General features: G+C 38.9%; 1 protein-coding gene, 1 long non-coding RNA gene and 1 pseudogene across 4 annotated transcripts; 1 reads left to right on the top strand and 2 right to left on the bottom strand.

The window, feature by feature from the left end:
• Positions 1-861: 861 nt before the first annotated feature.
• Positions 862-9,553, bottom strand: LOC143862172 (uncharacterized). Of its 3 annotated transcripts, XR_013240203.1 has the most exons (4): positions 8,777-9,553; positions 3,868-4,025; positions 1,598-1,674; positions 862-1,043 (listed from the first exon to the last, which is right to left on the bottom strand). It is a non-coding gene; the product is annotated as an uncharacterized LOC143862172 (long non-coding RNA). The 3 variants fall into 3 exon arrangements; XR_013240204.1 differs by lacking the exon at positions 1,598-1,674; XR_013240205.1 differs by lacking the exons at positions 862-1,043; positions 1,598-1,674 and adding an exon at positions 1,947-1,995.
• On the bottom strand, positions 4,233-5,676 carry LOC143860217 (auxin efflux carrier component 5 pseudogene; annotated as a pseudogene).
• Positions 9,554-12,214: 2,661 nt separating the features above from the next.
• Positions 12,215-20,645, top strand: TIC22-III (Tic22-like family protein). The gene is made up of 7 exons (XM_077373375.1): positions 12,215-12,938; positions 14,564-14,638; positions 17,948-18,004; positions 19,712-19,771; positions 19,856-19,936; positions 20,012-20,047; positions 20,129-20,645. Exons 1-7 carry the CDS (start codon positions 12,357-12,359, stop codon positions 20,219-20,221), a joined length of 984 nt encoding a protein of 327 aa, XP_077229490.1. The 5' UTR covers positions 12,215-12,356; the 3' UTR covers positions 20,222-20,645.
• Positions 20,646-21,085: the final 440 nt, after the last annotated feature.

The raw sequence follows: 21,085 nt of genomic DNA, 5'->3' as shown, positions 1-21,085 counted from the left end.
CCGTCTCTCCTCCCAGCACCAAAACTCGAACAGTTGAAGATATCATAGACGAAAATCCAAAGAAATAAGTGTGGAAGCCGTTGAGAAAAGCAGAAATAGGGCAGCAAAAGCTTGTTTGATCTTTTATTTGAAGAACTGGAACGGTTTTTGGATCTGGGTTCTATTCTGAGGATGAGATGGACTCTAGGGTAGTTTTCATGGCTAAGATTGGGAAAGAATTCAGGGGCAATGAATTTTTTGATAAACTTGTCAAGCATGGACTACCAGCAAAAGACAAGAAAACCTTAATTAGATGTGGGGGGGGGGGGGGGGGGGGGGGGGGGGAGACATCCAAATTCGATACATGCGATCGCACATGTAGTTTCTCATCTTCCCCAACTTCGGCTTGGAGAATCCACTCTACAGATTGCACATTCCGCGCCTGATTTATCTTTGATTCTCAGTTATGGTTCTTATAAACAAATGGAGATCTATTGCATCCTCTCCAATGTTAGTGTAAGAGAAGAAGAAGGCCAGGAATTTGGAGAAGAGAATGGAAAGAGGAAAAGGGATAAGAACAGTGTTCATTGGTTAGAGAGAGATTTTAACTGTTGGGAGAGTTGAGTTGGAAAATTCGGTGAATTTATCATTTCGCATTACCTTTCCTCGTTTAAAGTTACAGCTGTACCAATGAGCCGGAGTGTTTTCGCGGCTGGTTAACCGCTTGTCCCTAGCATTCCTCAAAAAGTCAAGATGATAGAGCACGCCTCTATTGCATAAAATAAAATAGATAAAAAGAATGAGAATAGAGGAAGTTGACAGGTTAATTCGAGGAAACCCAAACCTCCAATTGATATTATTCCCTAAATCAACTCCCTAAATCAAGCAATTACAATAGCATAATTATTCCCTAAGTCCAGCAATTACAACAATACTCTTTTTATTTAGAAACTGATAAAATACTGAAATAAACTGTTTTAGGAAGGTTTCTAACACGAGAACCCTATGACAACATAGTATATCCTACCAACACAGGCAAGGAAACCAGCGTTCCAAATGTCACCCTGCAAACAAACACAGAATTGCGTTAAACCTTTGGTATTTGGGTTTATGCAAAAGAAAACTACTTGGGTCTATTAGGTTTGCGGCCAATATTAAATCAGCACTCTTTGTTCTGATAATGGAAACCCTTGCTTAATTAAATACTTTCCTAATTGTCCTTTCATTGCCTGTTGGAAAGACTACTACTACCATGTTTTAGTAATTGCACAAACCCAGGATGTCTTTTCTTTTTTAACAGCTCAAATGTTATACAGTTCCCAAAAAGCTCTCAATAGCCCTTAAAAAAAGGAAACAAAAGAGTCTCTGGAATTATTAAAACAAAGGGATTTGCTAGAGACCATCGCATAAGGCATTTTGCAGGCCGGCTGTTGCATGAGAGAGCAGCACATAGGCTCACTTTTCGACAGATTTTGTCTTATCATGAGGTGGCTGCTCTCTCATGCAACAGAAGTTCGGTGAAATGCCCTTCTGTGATGGTTCCCAAGCAAATCCCAAAATCTCGATGCACTGTGTAAGAAGGCACATGTCCCAAATATCAAAAGCTAAAGAAACTTACGCATTGCTAAGCACCTCCGCATGTAATCCGTATTCTTTTGCGTAGAGGAAGGAAGCAATGGACTGTGGCAATGCTGCCTGTCATTGCATTTAACCAAACAAATACTTCAGTTCACCTAAAAACTCTCTCTCTCTCTCTCTCTCTCTCTCTCTCATATATATATATATATAAAGGGAAATGATATCTGCGCCAAAGTGTTTTGATAAACATGCACTCCACTTGGCTGTCATGTTCTGTGATGGTTCCCAAGCAAATCCCAAAATCTCGATGCACTGTGTAAGAAGGCACATGTCCCAAATATCAAAAGCTAAAGAAACTTACGCATTGCTAAGCACCTCCACATGTAATCCGTATTCTTTTGCGTAGAGCAAGGAGGCAATGGACTGTGGCAATGCTGCCTGTCATTGCATTTAACCAAACAAATACTTCAGTTCACCTAAAAACTCTCTCTCTCTCTCTCTCTCTCTCTCTCTCTCTCTCTCTCTCTCATATATATATATATATATATATAAAGGGAAATGACATCTGCACCAAAGTGTTTTGATAAACATGCGCTCCACTTGGCTGTCATGTAGTATTTAAAGGGGGGATGTCAAAGGATATTACGGTTCTCAAAAAGCTCTTAAAGCCTACACGGCAAACAAGTGGAGCGCATGTTTATCACAACACTTTGGCGCAGATTTCATTTCCCTATATATACACTTTGGCGCAGATATCATTTCCTTATATATATATATATATATATATATATATATATATGAGGAAACTGTTGGTGCGCTTAAGCTCACCAACCTTATGGTGCGCTTAAGCGCCCAATCACATGGGTCCCACATTTTCTGTGGTGATCCAAACCATTCATTTGCAAGGTCCTTACATAGATGGGGGTGTACCAAAAATCAGCTCCATAGAATCATCCTAACCCATCCATTTTTGGAGAATCATCCTAACCCATCCACAAATCTGCCCAGTTTTGTCCTCCACAAATGGAGCGGTTAGGATGATCCTATGGAGCTGATTTTTGGTACACCCCCTATCTACGATAGGACCTTGCAAATGAATGGTTTGGATCACCACAGAAAATGTGGGACCCATGTGATTGGGCGCTTAAGCGCACCAACAGTTTCCTCTATATATATATATATATATATATATATATATATATGAGAGAGAGAGAGAGGGTGTGTTAATGATTGTATAAGTATTTACAGGGATTTGCTAGGGACCTTTACATGGATTTACAGCTCTCTCATTGCATGGAACGGCTGTTGCATGAGAGAGCTGCCATATAGGCTCACTTTTTCAACAGATTTTGTCCTTATTCATGAGGTGGCTGCTCTCTGATGCAATAGCCCTTCCGACAAATGCCTTCTGCAATGGTCCCTAGCAAATCCCTTATTTACATTATGTATATGGGGAAGTGATATTTTCAATCCCCTTTCTCAGCATTTCCAGTCCCTTTTATTTCTGATTTCCTGACAATGAGGTCAATTTCAAGAACATGGAGTATACAATTTATTAATTTTTTAGGAAAATACAAGCCAAATGGGATGAAATATCATCTTCCTTGTGTATATAGTATATTAATATATATGGAAAAAATATTTGTATCCCCTTTTCCAGCAAGTATTTCAAGCCTTTTTACTTAAAATAATGATTGCATTTCACTCTCCTTTTTTGTCTTTTCATGAGAACTCTATTTACCGCAAAAGGCATACAAAAGGGTGTAGAAATATCATTTCCCTATATATATATATATATATATAGACACACACACAAGGGATTTGCTAGCGTCCATCGCAAAAGAATTTCACAGATGGGCTGTTGCATGCGAGAGATGCCACATCATGAATGAAGACAAAATCTGCTGAAAAGTGAGCTAGTGTGGCTGCTCTCACATTCAAAAGCCCATCCGTAAAATGCCTTCTGCGATGGGACGCTAGAAAATTCCTGATATGCATACATACATCAAGAACAAGGGCATCTTTGTTTTCCTCAAAAAACATTTGCATAAAATCATACATTCACATAGTTTTGAAGTTACAAAGAAGATTATTGACAAATACAGTTAAAATTGTTTTATAAATGATATTGTTAATGGCTTCCAAAGAGGCCTTGATGTTTAAATTCCCAAATAAGATTTAACTTAAAAAATATTTTTTAAATAAGGACCATTTTTTGTGACTCTAAAGAGATCCTAAGTTGTATCATGTGTTGTTTAATAGGGGGTAAGTGCATGCTACTAATGTATTTTCAGCTTGAAGATGAGTCACCTGAATGACAGCAACACGTAATATGGTTCCATGTAAGCCCACGGCAATGGCTCCGATCGCCATGGTAGCTCGTCAAGCGATAAATCGCAACACCATACTGAACAAAGTTAGGTTTGCGCCACAAACAATTAGCTTCTCTTGTAAAACCATAAACAATCCTGCAAACAACACAATGAAGCCCTTTTAATGCAGCTCTATAACTAATCAGACTATAAAATTGTGAAACAAACCAATTACTCTAACCCTTGATACCATGTAAAAGAACCAATTACTTACATGGTAATTAGGTTAAAAAAATCTACAATTTTCTCCATATGTTATACTAATATTCATTAGATTATTTCATACCTTTGTGAGATAAAAGCTCATATGTTGCCAACGATAGTGGCGCAAGAGTTAGGATTATGAGCGAGCTTTAGCCACACAAATCTTCATTATAGACCAGAAAGAAGGTCTACTTCTAATCATCACATTCTCATTTCCTTCTATGTCTTTCGTAGAATCGATAGTGACTGCACGAGTGTCACCAGTCATGGATGGTTCCCAATTTTCACTCCTTACCTTTCGAAATTCAAACACAAACAAAAGAATAGTTAACAAGATGATGGCTTGCACCATAGTGGATTGAACCACTAGGGCTATTGCATCTTCCTCATACATGGCCTTTAGTAAGGGCACCCAAACTACCAAAGTGTTGGATAGAGTAGACAAGGAGAAGTTTGTTATAGACCAAGAATAACTCCATTTGCTACTAAACTTTGCCGCACGACTAACACGACAATGATGATAATCTTTGAAATGGCATCCGCGCCGACGAACAGATAGTTCATTTTGAATGGGTCGATCTTTGCAGTGAGCTCGAATGTGAGGAGAGGACGAGTGAATAAGAAGACAAGGCAGTTGATCGCCACACACTCTTCAGGGGTGAATGTGGCACCACCTCACAGACCCATATCCTAGACACAAGGCTACATACAGAGGTGCCATGGACTCCACCACCCACCTTGTAAACATCCGCCCACCCTATGATTCTCTTCTCCTCTTTTCTTCACCTTCACTCCCTCCAAATATGGGCGGATGTTTACAAGGCGGGTGGTGGAGTCCATGGCACCTTTATATGTAGCATTGTGTCTAGGATATGGGTCTGTGAGGTGGTGGCACATATTCACCCATGAACAGTGCGTGGGGATCAACCGCCTTGTCTACTTATTCAGTCTTCCTCTCCTCACCTTCGAGCTCACTGCAAATATCGAGTCATTCAAAATGAACTATCGGTTCATCGGCGCGGATGCGATTTCAAAGGTTATCACCATTGTCGTGTTAGCCGTGTGGGCAAAGTTTAGCAGCACAGGGAGTTATTCTTGGTCAATAACAAGCTTCTCCTTGTCTACTCTATCCAACACTTTAGTGGTGCCCTTACTAGAGGCCATGTATGGGGAAGATGCAGTAGTCCTAGTGGTTCAATCCTCTGTGGTCCAAGCCATCATCTAGTTAACTATTCTTTTGTTTGTGTTTGAATTTCGAAAGGTAAGGAGTGAAAATTGGGAAACATCCATAACTGGTGTCAATCACTATCGATTAGTGACTTCCCAATGCATCTTCCTTCTCCTCTTCCTCAATATTATGAAGCACCCACCCAATGTCCGGCATGTATCCATCCGCCCTTGCTCGCACTTTTAGCTCTTCTAACTTCCTATAGACTTCTTCACCACATGGGTGAGACTGATCGCCCGCAAGAAACCTATGTTTTTGGTCTCCAACTTCAATGAAACCCCACGCTTGAGGCTTCCCTACATGTTGATCCTTCATTGTTGTTCTCACTCTGTCTACATCTTCCCATCACTTGGACCCTGCATAGATGTTTGAAAGAAAAATGTAGCTGGGGTGCTTAGGTTCAAGCTGAAGTAGCCTCTCCGAGGCAAATTCAACCAAGCATACAACTGTGCAATAAATAATGTTAAGCAGTAAGCACGTAAATAAACAAACTAGCATGCACTTACACAAAGAACAATGCTAAACAGCAAATAATAGAAGCAAGTAAGCATACAAGCATGTGAGAGTACGCAAGAAATATAGCTAAGAAACAAGCGATAAAAGCTAGAGAATGCATGCAATCCTATGCAAGAAATATCGCTAAGCTGGTGATTATACTAAGAAAGCAATAATCTGTATCATGCTAGGAAGATAAACAACTAAACAAGCTAACAACAAACATGCCAGCAATCAATGAGATAAAGAAATCAACAAAGAATGAAAATGAGCAGAAGAAAAGGGGGTTAGGCTTGATAGGCTCGAGAGGGCAATTGTCCTTACCTATAACCCGTGTCCAATGAAATCAAGTCTCGTGAGAGCGTTGATCTCATAGTGCCGTCGACAACCACTTTTTCTTCTTTGTAATTGGTTGAAAACTTCTTTTTTTTTAGGTTTTCGAAAACCGTTTTATTAATTTTGAAAACAAGACTTCTGAAAAGTTTTTGTTTTAAAAGGTTTTGAAAGGTTTTTGAAATGTTTGACTGGACTTGGGAGGACCCAAGCTGCCTACGTACCCTGTGGAAAGGATTGAGCCAACGTAGTTCGAAAACAGCTTTTTCGAAAAACGTTTTTAATGTATTTTAAGTTTTTTTTATTGTTTTTGTGATTTTTATGTGTTTTTATTTTTTATTGTTTTGTATTTTTTATATTTTTATCCCTTTTGATTTAAAAGGGGGGTTTTGGCTCAAGAAGTCGATGTCCGTCATCGCCAAACCCGACAATGTGTTCCTATGATCAAGGGAACCGTGAAACTCGAAGGGGATCCCTTGAAACATGCAAAGATTCAAAAAAAAAAAAAAAGGAAGGGCGGACTCCTAAACTCTATGAAGGTAGGACAGACTCCTAAACTCTATGAATGTAGGACGGACTCCTAAACTCTGAAGGTTGGACAGACCAAGGTTGCCAAGGCGGGATTCGATTCGGAATTCTAAAGCGGGAATCGTGGGTTTGCAAGAGAGTCGACGGGGATTCGTCGGGGTCGCCGGGGAATCGCTGAGAGTCGCTGGGGAGTTGGGATTCGCTGGGGATTCGCTGGGAATCGCCTGGGAATCGGGGTTCCTATAAAGTGGGAATCGGGGTTCCCAAAATTGGGAATCGGGATTCCCCAGAATCGGGGATTCGAATCGAATCACGGTTCGGATTCGCGATTCGGGAATTCGCGAATCCCCAACTCCAGGTACGAATCCTGCTTCTCTGGGACAGACTTCTAAACTCTATGAATGTAGGACAGACTTCTAAACTCTATGAAGGTTGGACATAATCCTAAACTCTATGAAAGACCCTAAAACGGGAAGAAATCCCTTAACCTGCGAAAGCTCTAAGGCACAAAGAGAATGGGTTTGGCTTAAGAAACATTTCGTCATAGCCTTAACCTGAGGAGATTCCAAAACTGATGACAAAGTCAAACGCTAATGGCCACCTTGAATTCTAATGAGGATCATGACAACAAAAGGAATTTCTAGGACCTCGAAACAGAACTAGAATCCAAAAGAGAGGACTTTTGTTAACCAGGCTCATACATTCCTAAGGGATAATCCAATTATATTATGAGACAAATGCACTAAGAAGAATATGAGCAGATTATGTCTAATCGTCAAGTCATGGCGAGGCTACTGTTGGGAAATCTAAAATGAGTATTGCTCTCTTTCTACACCCACTCTCTAAACCGAATGAATAAACATACACCTTGATCCCCGTCTCTAGAAGATTATCTGACATTGGAATGTCCTTAACATGCAAAACATATCCTGTATTATTATTTTTTTAAAAGGACCTAATACACTCAACCTAACAACTGACTTCAATGAAATGAGTAAATGGATAAGGTGATGCATGCATAAAGTGATAATCAAATAACATTACTTCCCGGGACATCTAAGATGCAAACATTTATCCAAACGCTAAACGCGTAGCGAAAATCGACCCAAATTGGAAGATAATTGCTAATTAACTTGATTTGCTACCAAAATTCCATCATGTTTCAGCTGAGCAAAAGCAAAACAGCACTGACATAACTCCATTTCCTCTAATAGGTGCATAGAACTAGGCTTGTCCATTGCCATAATATTCCTCACAAAAAGATTAGGAGAAAGATATGACCTATCATGGGCAACCAATATGCTGGTTGGACTAGAAATAAGCAATCTGAGCCTATGCTGCGATCCAAAAATAATCAAGGTAGCTGAACCACTAATCTCAAGGTAACTGTACCTTTAACTTTGGTCAGGATTGAATCATATGTGAAACCAAATGGATATCAAATTTCGCGAGATCATGGGAGACTACGCTCAACAAAAGGGACCAACCTGAGATTTAAGGGCAAGGAGTGTTGTCCCATTCCGTCGCACAGGAGTATCAAACAAATTCCCTTGACCCAGATGGATTGAAGCCTAATTCACCTACATTGGTTTTCTTTGAAAAGATGTCAAATAAAAGAAACTGTATGGAAGTCATTTAATCAAATAGCCACATCAACTCAACTCCCATTTTCATAATTGCAACCCTTCTTAGACCCTCAATATTGATATTACCATATTTTAATGGCTACAACAACTCCTCATTCATTTGTCAGACATCTACCCAAAAAATGAGAAAATATTACTTCAAACAATGAAAGAACAACCAATCAGGGTATTTATCAGAACATGGTCATACCTGTTTCCAGCCTACAGAAAATAATAGAGGAAGGGGGTTGTTCACAGATTATCACTGAAATTTAAGGACTATGAACAAGAGTAAGATCCAACCACGTCAACTTTGCAATTAGATGACAAATGATCCGATAAAAACACAAGAAGCAAGGCAAGAAGTAATGGTAAAAGAAAGCTCCAGTCGAAATCTTAGGCAAATGAATTAGAGACCAAGGAATAGTGATTACCTACGCCACTTTCTAGCAACGCACCGTCGCGAGAAGAGCTCGAAATGAGTGAACAGCGGGGTTGAATGGAATTCGAGCCGGATGGTGGAGAGTCGACCCAAAAATCTCCCCTTCTTCTTCTTCTTCTTAAACTTTAAAACCCCAAAATGCAACCGTCTTCTCTTTCTTTCTGAAGCCCTCTCTAAAATTCCCTTTACCCCTTTTTGCTTCTTCTTCTAACCTCTACATAATCCCCAAATTGTGAGATCCTCTATTCCCCCCTTCTATTTTCTTATGAATCTGAGGGAGATAAAGATCACAGAGAGATGGGACGTGAAGAGGCCGGAATCCATGGAGTTTCTCATCGGAGTAGTGCCGTAACGGTCGGATAGTGGAGATGAAATTAATTTTTCAGGTCTGATAGTAGTGGCGGTGTTAGATGGAGATGGGGTTGGAATATTTGTTAAGGGCTGAGGTAGTGTAGCCGGATTCGGGCAAAATCCGCTGGAGAAGATGATGGTGGTGGTGGGCTCTTATTCCCCTCTTTGGTTCCCCTCTAATAAACCCTAGCAAGAACATCTCTCTCTCTCTCTCTCTCTCTCTCTCTCTCTCTCTCTCTCTCTCTCTCTCTCTCTCTCTCTCTCTCTCTCTCTCTGTTTTCTAGTGAAAATGAAGCCCCAAAATCTGAGATGAAAAAGGGATGGTGGCTGTGGGTTTGGGTGGAATAGGGTTTAGATCTAGGTGGTTTTGATATGGGTTTTGAAGTGGGTTTGGGTAGAAATGGTGATGGTGTTGGAGGCGGTGGTAGTTGATTTGGGTAGAAATGGGTTTGATGATAGAGATGGTGATAGTGAAGAAGATGAAGTTGGGCCTGATGGTGGCAGGGGAGTGGAGGTTGAAGATGGTGGTGATGATGGTAGATCTCGTGTTGAGGGGGTCGGAGAAGCTTGCCGGCAGTGAAGGTTTGGCCGGAGAAAATGGCATGAACCCCATGGAAAAATGGCCGAAACCCCACCTCTCTCTCCTTACTCCTTACTGTCTCTCTCTGTTTTTTAATCAAAAATGGAGAAAACCCCTTTTTCAAACCCTATCCGATTACTCCTTTAAATGGGAGTGTATGTACTGATATCGGCACTCCCTTGATTTACTAATCACACCCCATTTGGTTTTTCTCTTATTTAAACATTTGTACTCTGGAATTGATATGGACATCCATGCTTTGATAAATCACCCCATTTATGTAGGAAATTATATATTGAGGCCTTGGACAACCCCTTTTGGGATGATTCACCCCCCTCTCTGTGTAACATAGCAAAATGATATTCCCACACAGACTTTGATAAATGAACTTACTTGATTTGTCTTATTTGGTAAATTTCACCCATTCATTCACACTCGGGACATCAGGGACTTTTAGGGCTCGGTCAAAATGGGATATCTACAATTTCATATCCTCAAAAAATCGAAGTGTTCTTGACAACGTCCATGGATCGCCCAACCCAATATCATAACACTCCAAGTAAGAAGATCCTTTTCTTTGATCTCATTGAAAACTCAACTTGCACATTCAATTTTACCACATTTTGCATACATATCAACCAAAGCAGTCACTATACATGTCTATTAATCCTAAGCCAATTACTTAAAACAGAGAATTTATATGATGGGTGGCCGTGAAAACACGTGAAGTCTAGAGAAGTAGGTACAGCCCACTTTGATAGAATTTATATGATGGGTGACCGTGAAAACACGTGAAGTATGAAAAAGGTAGGTACGGCCCACTTTTTTCGATGATCCAAACCATTCATCTGTTTGGGCACAACATAAATAGGTTGTGCCCCAAAAATCATTTCCATAGGATGATCCTAACCCTCCGATCTGAACTGATATGAAAATGGAGATTTCCAAAAATCATTTGTGGAATCTTCTACAGATCGGAGGGTTAGGATCATCCTATGGAAATAAATTCTCCTCTTTTGAATAATATTTAGGGAAAAATAAACTTAAATCCCCTGTCGTTTCTGACACATTCAACTTAACCCCTGATGTTTAAAAAGTTACAAGTAGACCCCCTGTGGTTTCAAGTGTAACGTAGACCCCCTCAGTTGACGGGTCGATCACAGATTGTGCCCACATTGTTTGGATGATCCAAAGCGTTCATTTGATGGGCCCTGACATAGATAGGGTGGGCCCAAAAAATCAACTCCATAGGATGATCCTAGCCCTACAATCTGTGGACGAACCGTCAAATAAGGGGGTCTACCTTACACAAATTGAAACCACACGGGGTCTACTTGTAACTTTTTAAACATTAGGGGTTAAGTTGAATGTGTCAGAAACCACGGGGGTCAAAGTGTACTTTTCCCAAATATTTATTCCCAAAACAAACCGTACACACTCTCCTTTCAATGCTTTATTTTTCAACTCTTCTCTGACAACTCTCTGAAGATATGCTCTTAATCCCTATTTATAAACAATAAATTAAAAGAACCCCACCTAGACTCAAATTCTACTACAAGCATGGTTTTAAATTTCGATCAAAATTTCAGATTTCGGCGGAGACCGAAACCGAAATTTCCCGAAATTTGATATTTCTTTGGAATTTCGGTCCGAAATTTCTAGAAAATGGCATTTAAAAAAAAAATGTTACAAAATTTAGGCTGAAATTTCGGAATTTCAGTCCCAACTTTCGAAGCTTAATACCAAATTTCGGACCAAAATTTCAGATTTCGCAGAAATTTCGAATTTCGGTGGGGTCCAAAATAGGTACCAAAAATGAAATTTAAAACGTTGACTACAAGTAACCCAATCCACCTCTAAATATCTTAGTCCTAAACCAACTTTGTCTAATCCATTTTCTTTAAATTGGGGGTAAAATTATAAAAAAATTTCCCTAAATTTTTTTTAAAAATCGCAATCAAATTAGGGAAAGGGTTGGGATGGATCAGGTTGTCCGAGGTTTCAACCCTAACCCAACCCAATATTAAATTGGCTTGGCTTTTCCCAACACTAACCCAACCTAATCCAACTCGAGAAAATGCCAACCCAATCCAAGCCAAAATCGGGTTGCACCTGCTGGGTTTGACAATCCACCTCTAAATTTCTCAGCCGTAATCCAACTCGTCTAATCAAATTTAAAAATAAAAAATAAAAAAATTGGCTTGAGTAAGTTGAGTTCATATTAACCCGCGGCAAAAATATAAAAAAAAAATACAAAAAAATTACCCTAATTTTTTTTAAAATTGCAATAAAAATAGGGGAAGGGTCGGGTTCAGGTTGGATCAGGTTGTCCAAGGTTTCAACCCTAACCCATCCCTAAATTAAATTGGCTTGGCTTTTCCCAACCCAAACCCAGGCCAATCCAATTTGAGAAAAATGCCAAACCAATCCCGAGCCGGAATCGGGTTGAACCTAGGTTTGAGTTGAGCCCGGTCAGGTTTTTGGCCTTTTAAAATCCCTGAAAAGGTTACTTCCCTACTACGAGCACCGCTTGCTTCCCTGTCCGATATCCCCTGTTTTTTCCCCTTATCTCTCAACAGCCTAAACTCTCCCCTTCTGCCCATAAAAGCCCTCTCTCGAGCTCTCTTACATCGGCATAAATATGCAGTTTCTCAAGCTAAAGCCAGTAGAAATCTCCCCAAACCCGAAAGAACAAAAACCCATTCTACAACAACCTTTCATCAACCTAAACAAGCATTTCTCAGGGTTTATACAACACGTATTCGACTCCATTCAACCACAACCCTCCACTTTCTCAAACCCAAACACCTCATCTCCTAAAACCCACCTCGAACTCGCCCTAGAAAATCTTGGGAACCAAGCAAAACGTGTATTTCTTACTGGTATTTCCCATTTCGCACCCTCTCCAAACCCAGCTTCTTCTTCTACAAAAAACGCTATTTGGGCCCGAATTTCTTCTCCAAATGAGACCCAATTCAAGCCCATCGAACGGTTCAACCGCGGCATGCCTATTGAAGCCATTGAAGAGCGTCTTGCGGGTGTCCCCGTGTATGCTCTCAGTAACTCAGCAGAAGAATTTGTTTTAGTATCGGGTGTGAAGTCTGGGAAATCTTTAGGGTTGTTCTGTTTCAAGAGAGAGGATGCTGAAGCTCTTTTGGACCAGATGAAGAGTATGGAGCCGAGTATGCGCGGTTCGAAAGTCGTGGCTGTTGCCTTGAATAAGGTAATTCGGGATATGTGTCCCTAATTTTCTTGTGTGATTGAATTCAATGTATGTAATGAGTTGAGTTTGATTATAGAATTATAGTGAATTCAAAATGGAAGTACTAAAGCATAAAGCAATCAAAATGGACATGTTGGTTCAACAACTCGGCTTTTTTTATCCAACCACAAAAAAATTATAGCTACATTAACTCTCCGTCTATACATTTATCTTGTCTCACTCATGCAATTCTCTGCACAATGGCTTCTATTATAATTATAGCAAAAAACAAGCCTTGAGATGACTCACTTAGTTCTAAAACAGTAGTTCACTTAGCATCTAAGAAACACATGACACACATACTAAAATAGTACTTTGGGTTTCGGATTAGAAAACACACAAGTGCAACAAGTTCCAAGTGCCTTTTAAGGGATCTCGCTGATTACTAATCGACAGCTAATAAATGACAGTTTGTTCCCTAAGCCACAAAATATCATGTTGGGTTTCCAACATTGACTTTGTTCTTAACTGTGGGTTTAGGAGCCTATATACTAGAATGCATTTGTCCTCATTTTTTAGATTTCATGTGAACATGCTGCTAATGCTAGGTGAAGACATCAACAGGAGATGCAAATGTGCGTAGCAACAATTATCTTCTTGTGAGTTAACCGGGTTTTAACTATGGCTTGGATCTATTCTCGAACTGCTCTCATAATATCAGTATATATCATTTATCGATCATCATTAAAATTTACTAAAGATATGTCATTGCTGACATTTATTTATAGCTGCTGCTCCTCACCTCTATTGGTGTCCCATATTTGAAATAAACTAGGGAACCTTTCACCCACTTTTCAAATGCCAATCACACAAAAAAAAAAAAAAAACACCGATGGAAATCCGTTTGTACAGTTGCAATCCTAAATTTCACAAATTTTGTACAAATATCTTGTTTAAGGACATGGAGAGCCTGGCCAGATAGAAAACATGGTATAACTAGCCGATAGATGCCCAAGAGAGGGGTGAACATGTACTTGTTGAAGATCTCCATAAAGGAATCCTCAGTCTGATATAATTGCCTGCTGCTAGGGGAAGGAATACAGATGATAATAGTAATAAGTTCTTGGCCAATTCTTGTCATCTTGTAGAAGGGGCGACCAATGTTATGTGGGCACCTATGAATAAGTGTTATACACATCTTATTTGATTGTAGGGAAAATGGGAGATATAACAAATGATCGCCTTTCTCTTCTTCTGTTAGAAATTTGATGCTATATCTGTATTTGTGACCAAATATGTGCTGTGAGTTTTGTTTAGTGTGGCAGGATCTCTTATGTTGTCTTTGTGCGTGCAAGCCACGCCCATGACCTTTTGTGTTCCCCCATACCTAAGTGGGCATCGCTCATCATCGAGTTGCGTTGTCACCCGGATTCGCAGGGACTGAATGAGATCTTCTAGCTTGTTCTTAGTTTTTAATTACTTATCTTGTTTTCCGTCCTCTTCGTGAGAGTTAATCTTAAATTCTTATTAATATAAAATACCCCTGTACAAAAAAGCTAAATATATATTCTTATGCGCTTCTTTAAACTGAAATGATGTTTTTTCACATTTTATATACTATGTTTCGTCTTCTATGAGCATGTCAGGTTTTCCAACTTAAGGTGGATGGGGTTGCATTTAGGCTCATACCAGAGTCTTGCCAGATCATGAATGCACTTAAGGTGAGTGTTTCTTAGCTTAAGAAGAGAAGTAGGGTAGCATCATTTCAATTTTTGTTATAGTTATGCTCATAATGACATTATGCTTTGCCATTCAAGAAAAATGACACTATGATTTGTGTATGGAAAATGTAGTATTTGAAATTCTTGGGCTCCAATTTTTATTTTGGTCCCACATATGCTTCTGAAATAATAATGTAGGAACTATACTTATACGATGTTAAAAAAATAGGTGTCTGCTTCAAAGGCTTGGTAGCATACACTTTATGGAGATGGTCCTACACACACAGATAATATATATATATATATATAAAAACGAAAGAGAGGAAAAAGAATTTGTTAAGTGGATCCGAGTTATTTCATTACAATTTACTTCAAAAGAGTGACATTTTGTCTGCCATACACATGAAAATATTCAAATTCCTTTTTGTAATACAATCCTTGGTTGCCAGAAACTCTATGAAGCTCGGTATCGTGCATGATGCACAATGCACTCCTTGCCTACTGAACCTGGTACAAGGTGCTATGATGAGTTTTCAACCCCAATTTTCTTAAAATATTTCTTTTTTTGAACAAGTAAAATATGTTAATTAGAAACAAAGAATAAAAATGTTAGCCAAATCCAAAGCCAATACATCAATGATAAAAAACAAAATAAAAGGATTACAATCTAGGTATCTCATTGCAAACCATTGGATTTGAACAAGAACACACCAAAACATGAAGGAATTAGGCTTATCATTTCCTTCCTACTGAATACCAGGGAAAGAGCACTTGAACTGCAACTATATTTCATTTCTCCAAAGTATTATTTTTTTAAAATATCATACATATTATATATGAAATTTCAGATTTCAAGCCAATCGGTTTGTTGGGGTGCCTTTTTAAGGTCTCGTGGCTAAAGTTTTGGCTTACAGATTGGAGAAGGTCTGGCATAAGTTCATTTCTAACAAACAATCTATTTTATCCATGAGCATTAGAATCTGGATAGTGCTTTGATAGCCAATGAGGTAGTAGATTATTATTCCAAGACCGGGAGAAAAGACAGTGTGTAAACTTTATATGGAAAAAGGCCTATGATAAAACGGAATGAGATTGTCTGGATTATCTGTGGGGGCAGATGTGATCTGGATCTAGGTAGTGAGCTTGGACAATGAGATGTCTTCCGTGTGCTTATCCATCATGGTGAATGAATCTCTCAAAGGATTTTTTAAATCCTCATGAGGTTTGAGGCAGGAAGATCTTGTCTCCCCTTTCCTGTTTTTGTAGTTGCTGAAACCCCTTAGTAGAATGCTAGACTAAGGCAGAAGCAGTGGCCTTATTGAAGTATTCCACATCAGGCCTTAAGGGGTGGAAGTCTCTCATCTTTCAGTTAGCGGACAATACTCAAGGGTGATCTCGATAAAGTGTTGAAGTTAAAAGTTGTGCTATTGTGCTATGAAGTAGTGACAGGACAAATGTCTAATTTTTGGAAGTCTGAACTTCTCGGTATTCATATCTCAGAGAAGGAGAGTGACAGTCTAGCAGGCTTTCTTAGATGCTCTATAGATCAATTCCCGACCACATATCTAGGTCTTCCCTTTTGTGAGGAGAGGCCTAAGAAGTTGATGAGAGGTCTGATTGTGGAAAGGGTGGAAAGAGGATTATTTGCTTTGAAGTGAAATTTGGTGTTGCTTGGGTGGAGGATCATGCTGATTAAGGTGGTGCTAGCCAATATCCCTATCTGCTTCCTTTCTCTCTTTAGGTGCTTGATTGGAGTGATCAAGCATATCGATTAGATTCGGAGGAACTTTCTTTTGCTCAGAAGAAAAGAGGAAGTTTCACCTTGATACCTAGGAGGGGGTATGTAGACCTATTAAATATGGAGGATTAGGAGTCTGAAATTTGAGATGCCTTAATAAAGCCCTGCTTGGAAAGTGGTTGTGGAGGCTTCTGGAGGAGTCACCGGCTTTGGACCGGAGTTATTGTTAGTATGGCGCCAGCTTTGGTAACTAGATTTCTTATGATAATTACAGGTTTTGTAGCCTAATGGTGTGGAGGGACATTCTAAGACAAAATCATTTATTTCTTGAAGGCATCAGATACAGAGTGTATAAAGGGGAAAGAGTTGGCGTTAATGGATTTTTTTCCCCGAGTCTCTTCACAATGACCTCTAATAAAGAAGCTTTTGTCCAAGATGGTTTCGAGAGGGATGAGGAGCAGGCTTTGTGGAAGCTTAATTTCAGGTGGAATTCCTTTGGCAGAGAGAGTGATCGGATTGCCCTTCTTTTGGACATTCTTGACACTTTTTACATCAAGAAGACTAGGATAGACTGATAGACAAAAGGTTTGGATGTGAAACTCCACTGGGGTTTTCAATGTCAAGTCCTTCTATCACAATATTGCTCCTAGCTTAATTTCATCGCATATGGATCTTTGTGTGGAATATTCCAGCACTGCCTAGAGTCTGTGTGTTCGGCTGACTGCTTTCCAAATTAAAATCCTAACGATAGATCACCTGCGTATTCCGAAGGTCCTCATTGTCAATCACCGTGTTTATGTGTGAAGGCCGATGAGACAGTAGGCCATTTATTTATTCACTGCAGGATTGCTAGAGAGGTGTGGAGCCGCATCCTCGGGAGGTTCAGGGTGTTGTGTAATTTCCCGTATCAGCTAAACTTATTGACAATTGGTCTTTGTGCTCTAGCCTATAAAAAGAAGGATTCTTTGGAAGTAGTGCTTCTAGCTACTATATGGACCCATTGGAAGGAAAGCAATGCCCATATTTTAAAAAATGTAGCTAAAGGGTATAAAAAAGAAGGATTCTTTGGAAGTAGTGCTTCTAGCTACTATATGGACCCTTTGGAAGGAAAGCAATGCCCATATTTTTTAAAAAGTAGCTAAAGGGATGCATTTCATCTCATTTATCATCTCTTGGGCTAGTATCTTACCTTGCATCAAGTTTTCCTCTGGCACATACCTCATAAGGTGTTTGAGGGAGATTTGTTCTAGCAAGAAAAGAGTTTGAGGCTCCCGATATTCTTATTGCTTTCTTTTGTTCAACTATTGATGAGCATACCATAAAGAACAGATAATGGCACATGAATCATTTTATTAAAAACGTAAATAAAGAATAGTGTCATTAAAGGGAGGCAGAATATCATTTCCCTATCTTTATTGGTGTCTTTATTTCAACAATTGTCTTCCATTAGCAATGAAATTTGGAACTGTAGCATAATATGATTGTTTATTTTATGCCAGTTCAAGTGCACATGCCGAAGATATTCTCTAGCAAAACCTTCTAAATTCTAATGGACTTTTTTTTTTGGGCAGACAAAGGAAACATTGGGGGATTCTGACCAGGGCTTTTCTGGAGTTCCTGTTTTTCAGGTTATCATCTAGCACACTACTCCCATCCAATAAAGCAACAATTTACTTAACTTATATCTTAATAGCAAAAAACAGCTTCTATGAATGCTTGTACTCCTCATTTTTAATCCTTTATGAATTTAATGCTCCTCCATTTTGACTTTCAACTTAGTTTATTTGTGGGTTTTTAATGGCCATTCAACTGGTTCTTTTCTATTATCCGGGTTTAAGTTTATATTTGAAATAGTAATAGTATCTGCTTTTCTTGTTAAACATTGTTCTGTGAGGATGCTTAATTAGTCATCTTTTTGTTGGTCTTCAAGGCTCTAAAAATGTGCAACCAGAAAAATGTTGTTCAAGGTTATTCTAACACATTTTGGTATCTTTTTTTTTTTTTGTGAGCTCTTCCCAATCAACTATATCGTCTTCATTCCTAAGCTCTTTATGTTAAGACTTTAGAACCCTTAATCCTCTCAACTATATAGTATGGACAGACACCACATAGCATCTTATACTCAGCATCCACTCATCTTCTCTGGCTCTCTTTTTTGTAGGTTCTTCCCAGTTTTTCTTGTGATGTCCTTTATTATAGTCAGTTTTTGGTCCATCTCAAGTGTTAATATGTTTCAAATAGCCTCTTGTTTATTAAAAGTATCCAATATATTCATCATGTATGTTTGTTTCTTTTTTTTCCTAATGGAATTCAGCAATAAACAGAAAAGGAAACAAAAGGAACACACCAGCACAGCCCTTATAAACAAGCAACCAAAGCAAAGACCAAAATTGAACAAAGACTACAATGCCAGGATGTAGCGCTACACAACAAACTTAGGACATGCAACATACTTAGCTTACAAAACAGTCTATAAGGTTCTTTCAATGTGCATATAGGAAATTAGGAGGACTAAGATTAAAATCCTAGCTTTGATTTGAAAAGACTACCAGGGGAATAGTGTTATGAGCTATTACCTTGTACTTAGAGGGCATTTTAGGAATTTCATAATTCCATGAGTCATATTATTTAAGATTACGTCATTTCCTAGCCAAAGTCTTCTGAGCTCTCTATGAATAAGAAATGAGAGGACCATAGCTTCCCATCTCATCTGACATCTATGGCGGAGATTTTTTAGAGAGAAGGAATAGGAAATGAAATGTCACTTGGCTAGAGCTTGCAGTCCCCTACACCTTCAGCCCCATGAAATTGAGAGGGGGACGGGAGAAGAAACAAGGATTATGAGAATCCATCCCCACGAATTTCTTCGAGGTATGTGAATTAATTTTTTTTTATCTTTTTTATTGTTACTTTTTAATTTTATATGATCGAAAGATCTATGAGTGTTTGGTCTAGAGTTTAAAATCATCTAGGCCATACACCAAAAAATCGTAACATTTATTGTCGTTTAGGAGATGGTGGAAGGCCTTGAGCTTACTAAATTAAAATACAAAGACAACTACCTTATATCCTTCCAATATGCATATTTTTCCATACTTATTGTCACATGGCTGTCTGTTTAGATCAATTCCTATTGTGTGATATTATATGCTTTATGGTTTGGTATATAGTCTGTTCTCACTAAACTGCATGGGATAAATTTATGACCTCGGCTTGAAAGGCATTGTCATTCCTTAGCATTTATTCATTATTCTCAAACTTATCTATGGTTATGTTTATTTGCAACCGAAGCTTGGCTCCACATTTTCATTTATCTTTACAATGGTGATTTTCAGTCTCAAAGTTTGGTCCTGAGGAGCCAGAACAAGAGATATCGTCCATTCTTCTTTAGAAAGGTTAGCCGAGTAATAAATATGCCTGCTCATCTCATTTTGGCTAGTTTTGACTTGTTATTTCTAAATTATTTTTCCATATTCAAGGAGGACCTAGAGATGTCACTTTTCAGAGCTTCTCAACTACAAAAGACTTTAGACCCCGCCTTCAAAAAGGGAGACATTCAGGTATAGACTTGGATAGCCCTCGATTTAGCTCATGAAATGATAGCTTCTCATGCATTTTGTGACTCTCTCTTGTAGGTTTGTGTTCTCGAGGAAATAATACAGGGGATGAAGGTAAGTGCTTCAACTATGAATTTCTGTCATCCATGCACTTTCTGATAAAAGTGCTTCCACTAACTAATAATAAGTTTGCAGGAGAGTTCTACATCAAAATGGGATGATGTCGTTTTCATCCCACCGGGTTTTGATGTTTCAACAGTTCCCAGTCAGCAGAGGCTCAGCGACTAAGAAGCCGATGCTGTTCTTGAATGTGGTTCAGACCTCATGGGATTATCATACAGTGTAGTGAACATCACAAAGAGTTATTTTCTCCTTGGCCAATTTTAGTGTTTTACTCTCTTTTTGTAGATGAGTTAGTCAATGATAGCTTCTTTAGTATCAGTTAGATAAATCCCTTTGTTATAAGTGATTTTAACAGCACTAGATAAATCTTCTGATGTGTGGTGTTTTTCCTCTGAGAATGCCAATGGTTGGATTTCCAGAGACAAATCTGCATGGCTCATATTTGGGTTCCCTGCGAGTGGACAGACGACATTGAGCTTACACTTCCAGCCATTGAATCTGTTAGAAATCGACTGTACACAGTTTCTAAAGAGGAAGGTGTGGAGAAAAACAAGAGATATACACATGAAAATTTGCACCCTTACTTCTATGTTCTTGAAATTGTGCACCAATAGTCCTTTTCTAACCTCATTTTCTTGTGTTTCCATTTTTTGACTACGTTTTTTTTAAACCAATACCGTATTAAATACGGATTTTCGCCGTCCTGTTTTTTTTGCCAAATCAGGATTTGCTATTGGTCCTAACCCTTTTTTTATCTAACATTCTCTACAAGAATAGCTCCATGTGTTGGGTAATTTGCTTCATCTCAACTTGGTTTCCTGTTTTTTTTGCCAAATCAGGATTTGCTATTGGTCCTATCCCTTTTTTTATCTAACATTCTCTACAAGAATAGCTCCATGTGTTGGGTAATTTGCTTCATCTCAACTTGGTTTCCTGTTTTTTTTGCCAAATCAGGATTTGCTATTGGTCCTAACCCCTTTTTTTTATCTAACATTCTCTACAAGAATAGCTCCATGTGTTGGGTAATTT

Source organism: Tasmannia lanceolata, unplaced genomic scaffold, assembly GCF_043159265.1.
Source record: "Tasmannia lanceolata isolate RefF3 unplaced genomic scaffold, GAP_Taslan_0.1 ptg000037l, whole genome shotgun sequence".
Lineage (NCBI taxonomy): Eukaryota > Viridiplantae > Streptophyta > Magnoliopsida > Canellales > Winteraceae > Tasmannia > Tasmannia lanceolata.
This window is presented reverse-complemented; position numbering and strand designations above follow the sequence as displayed.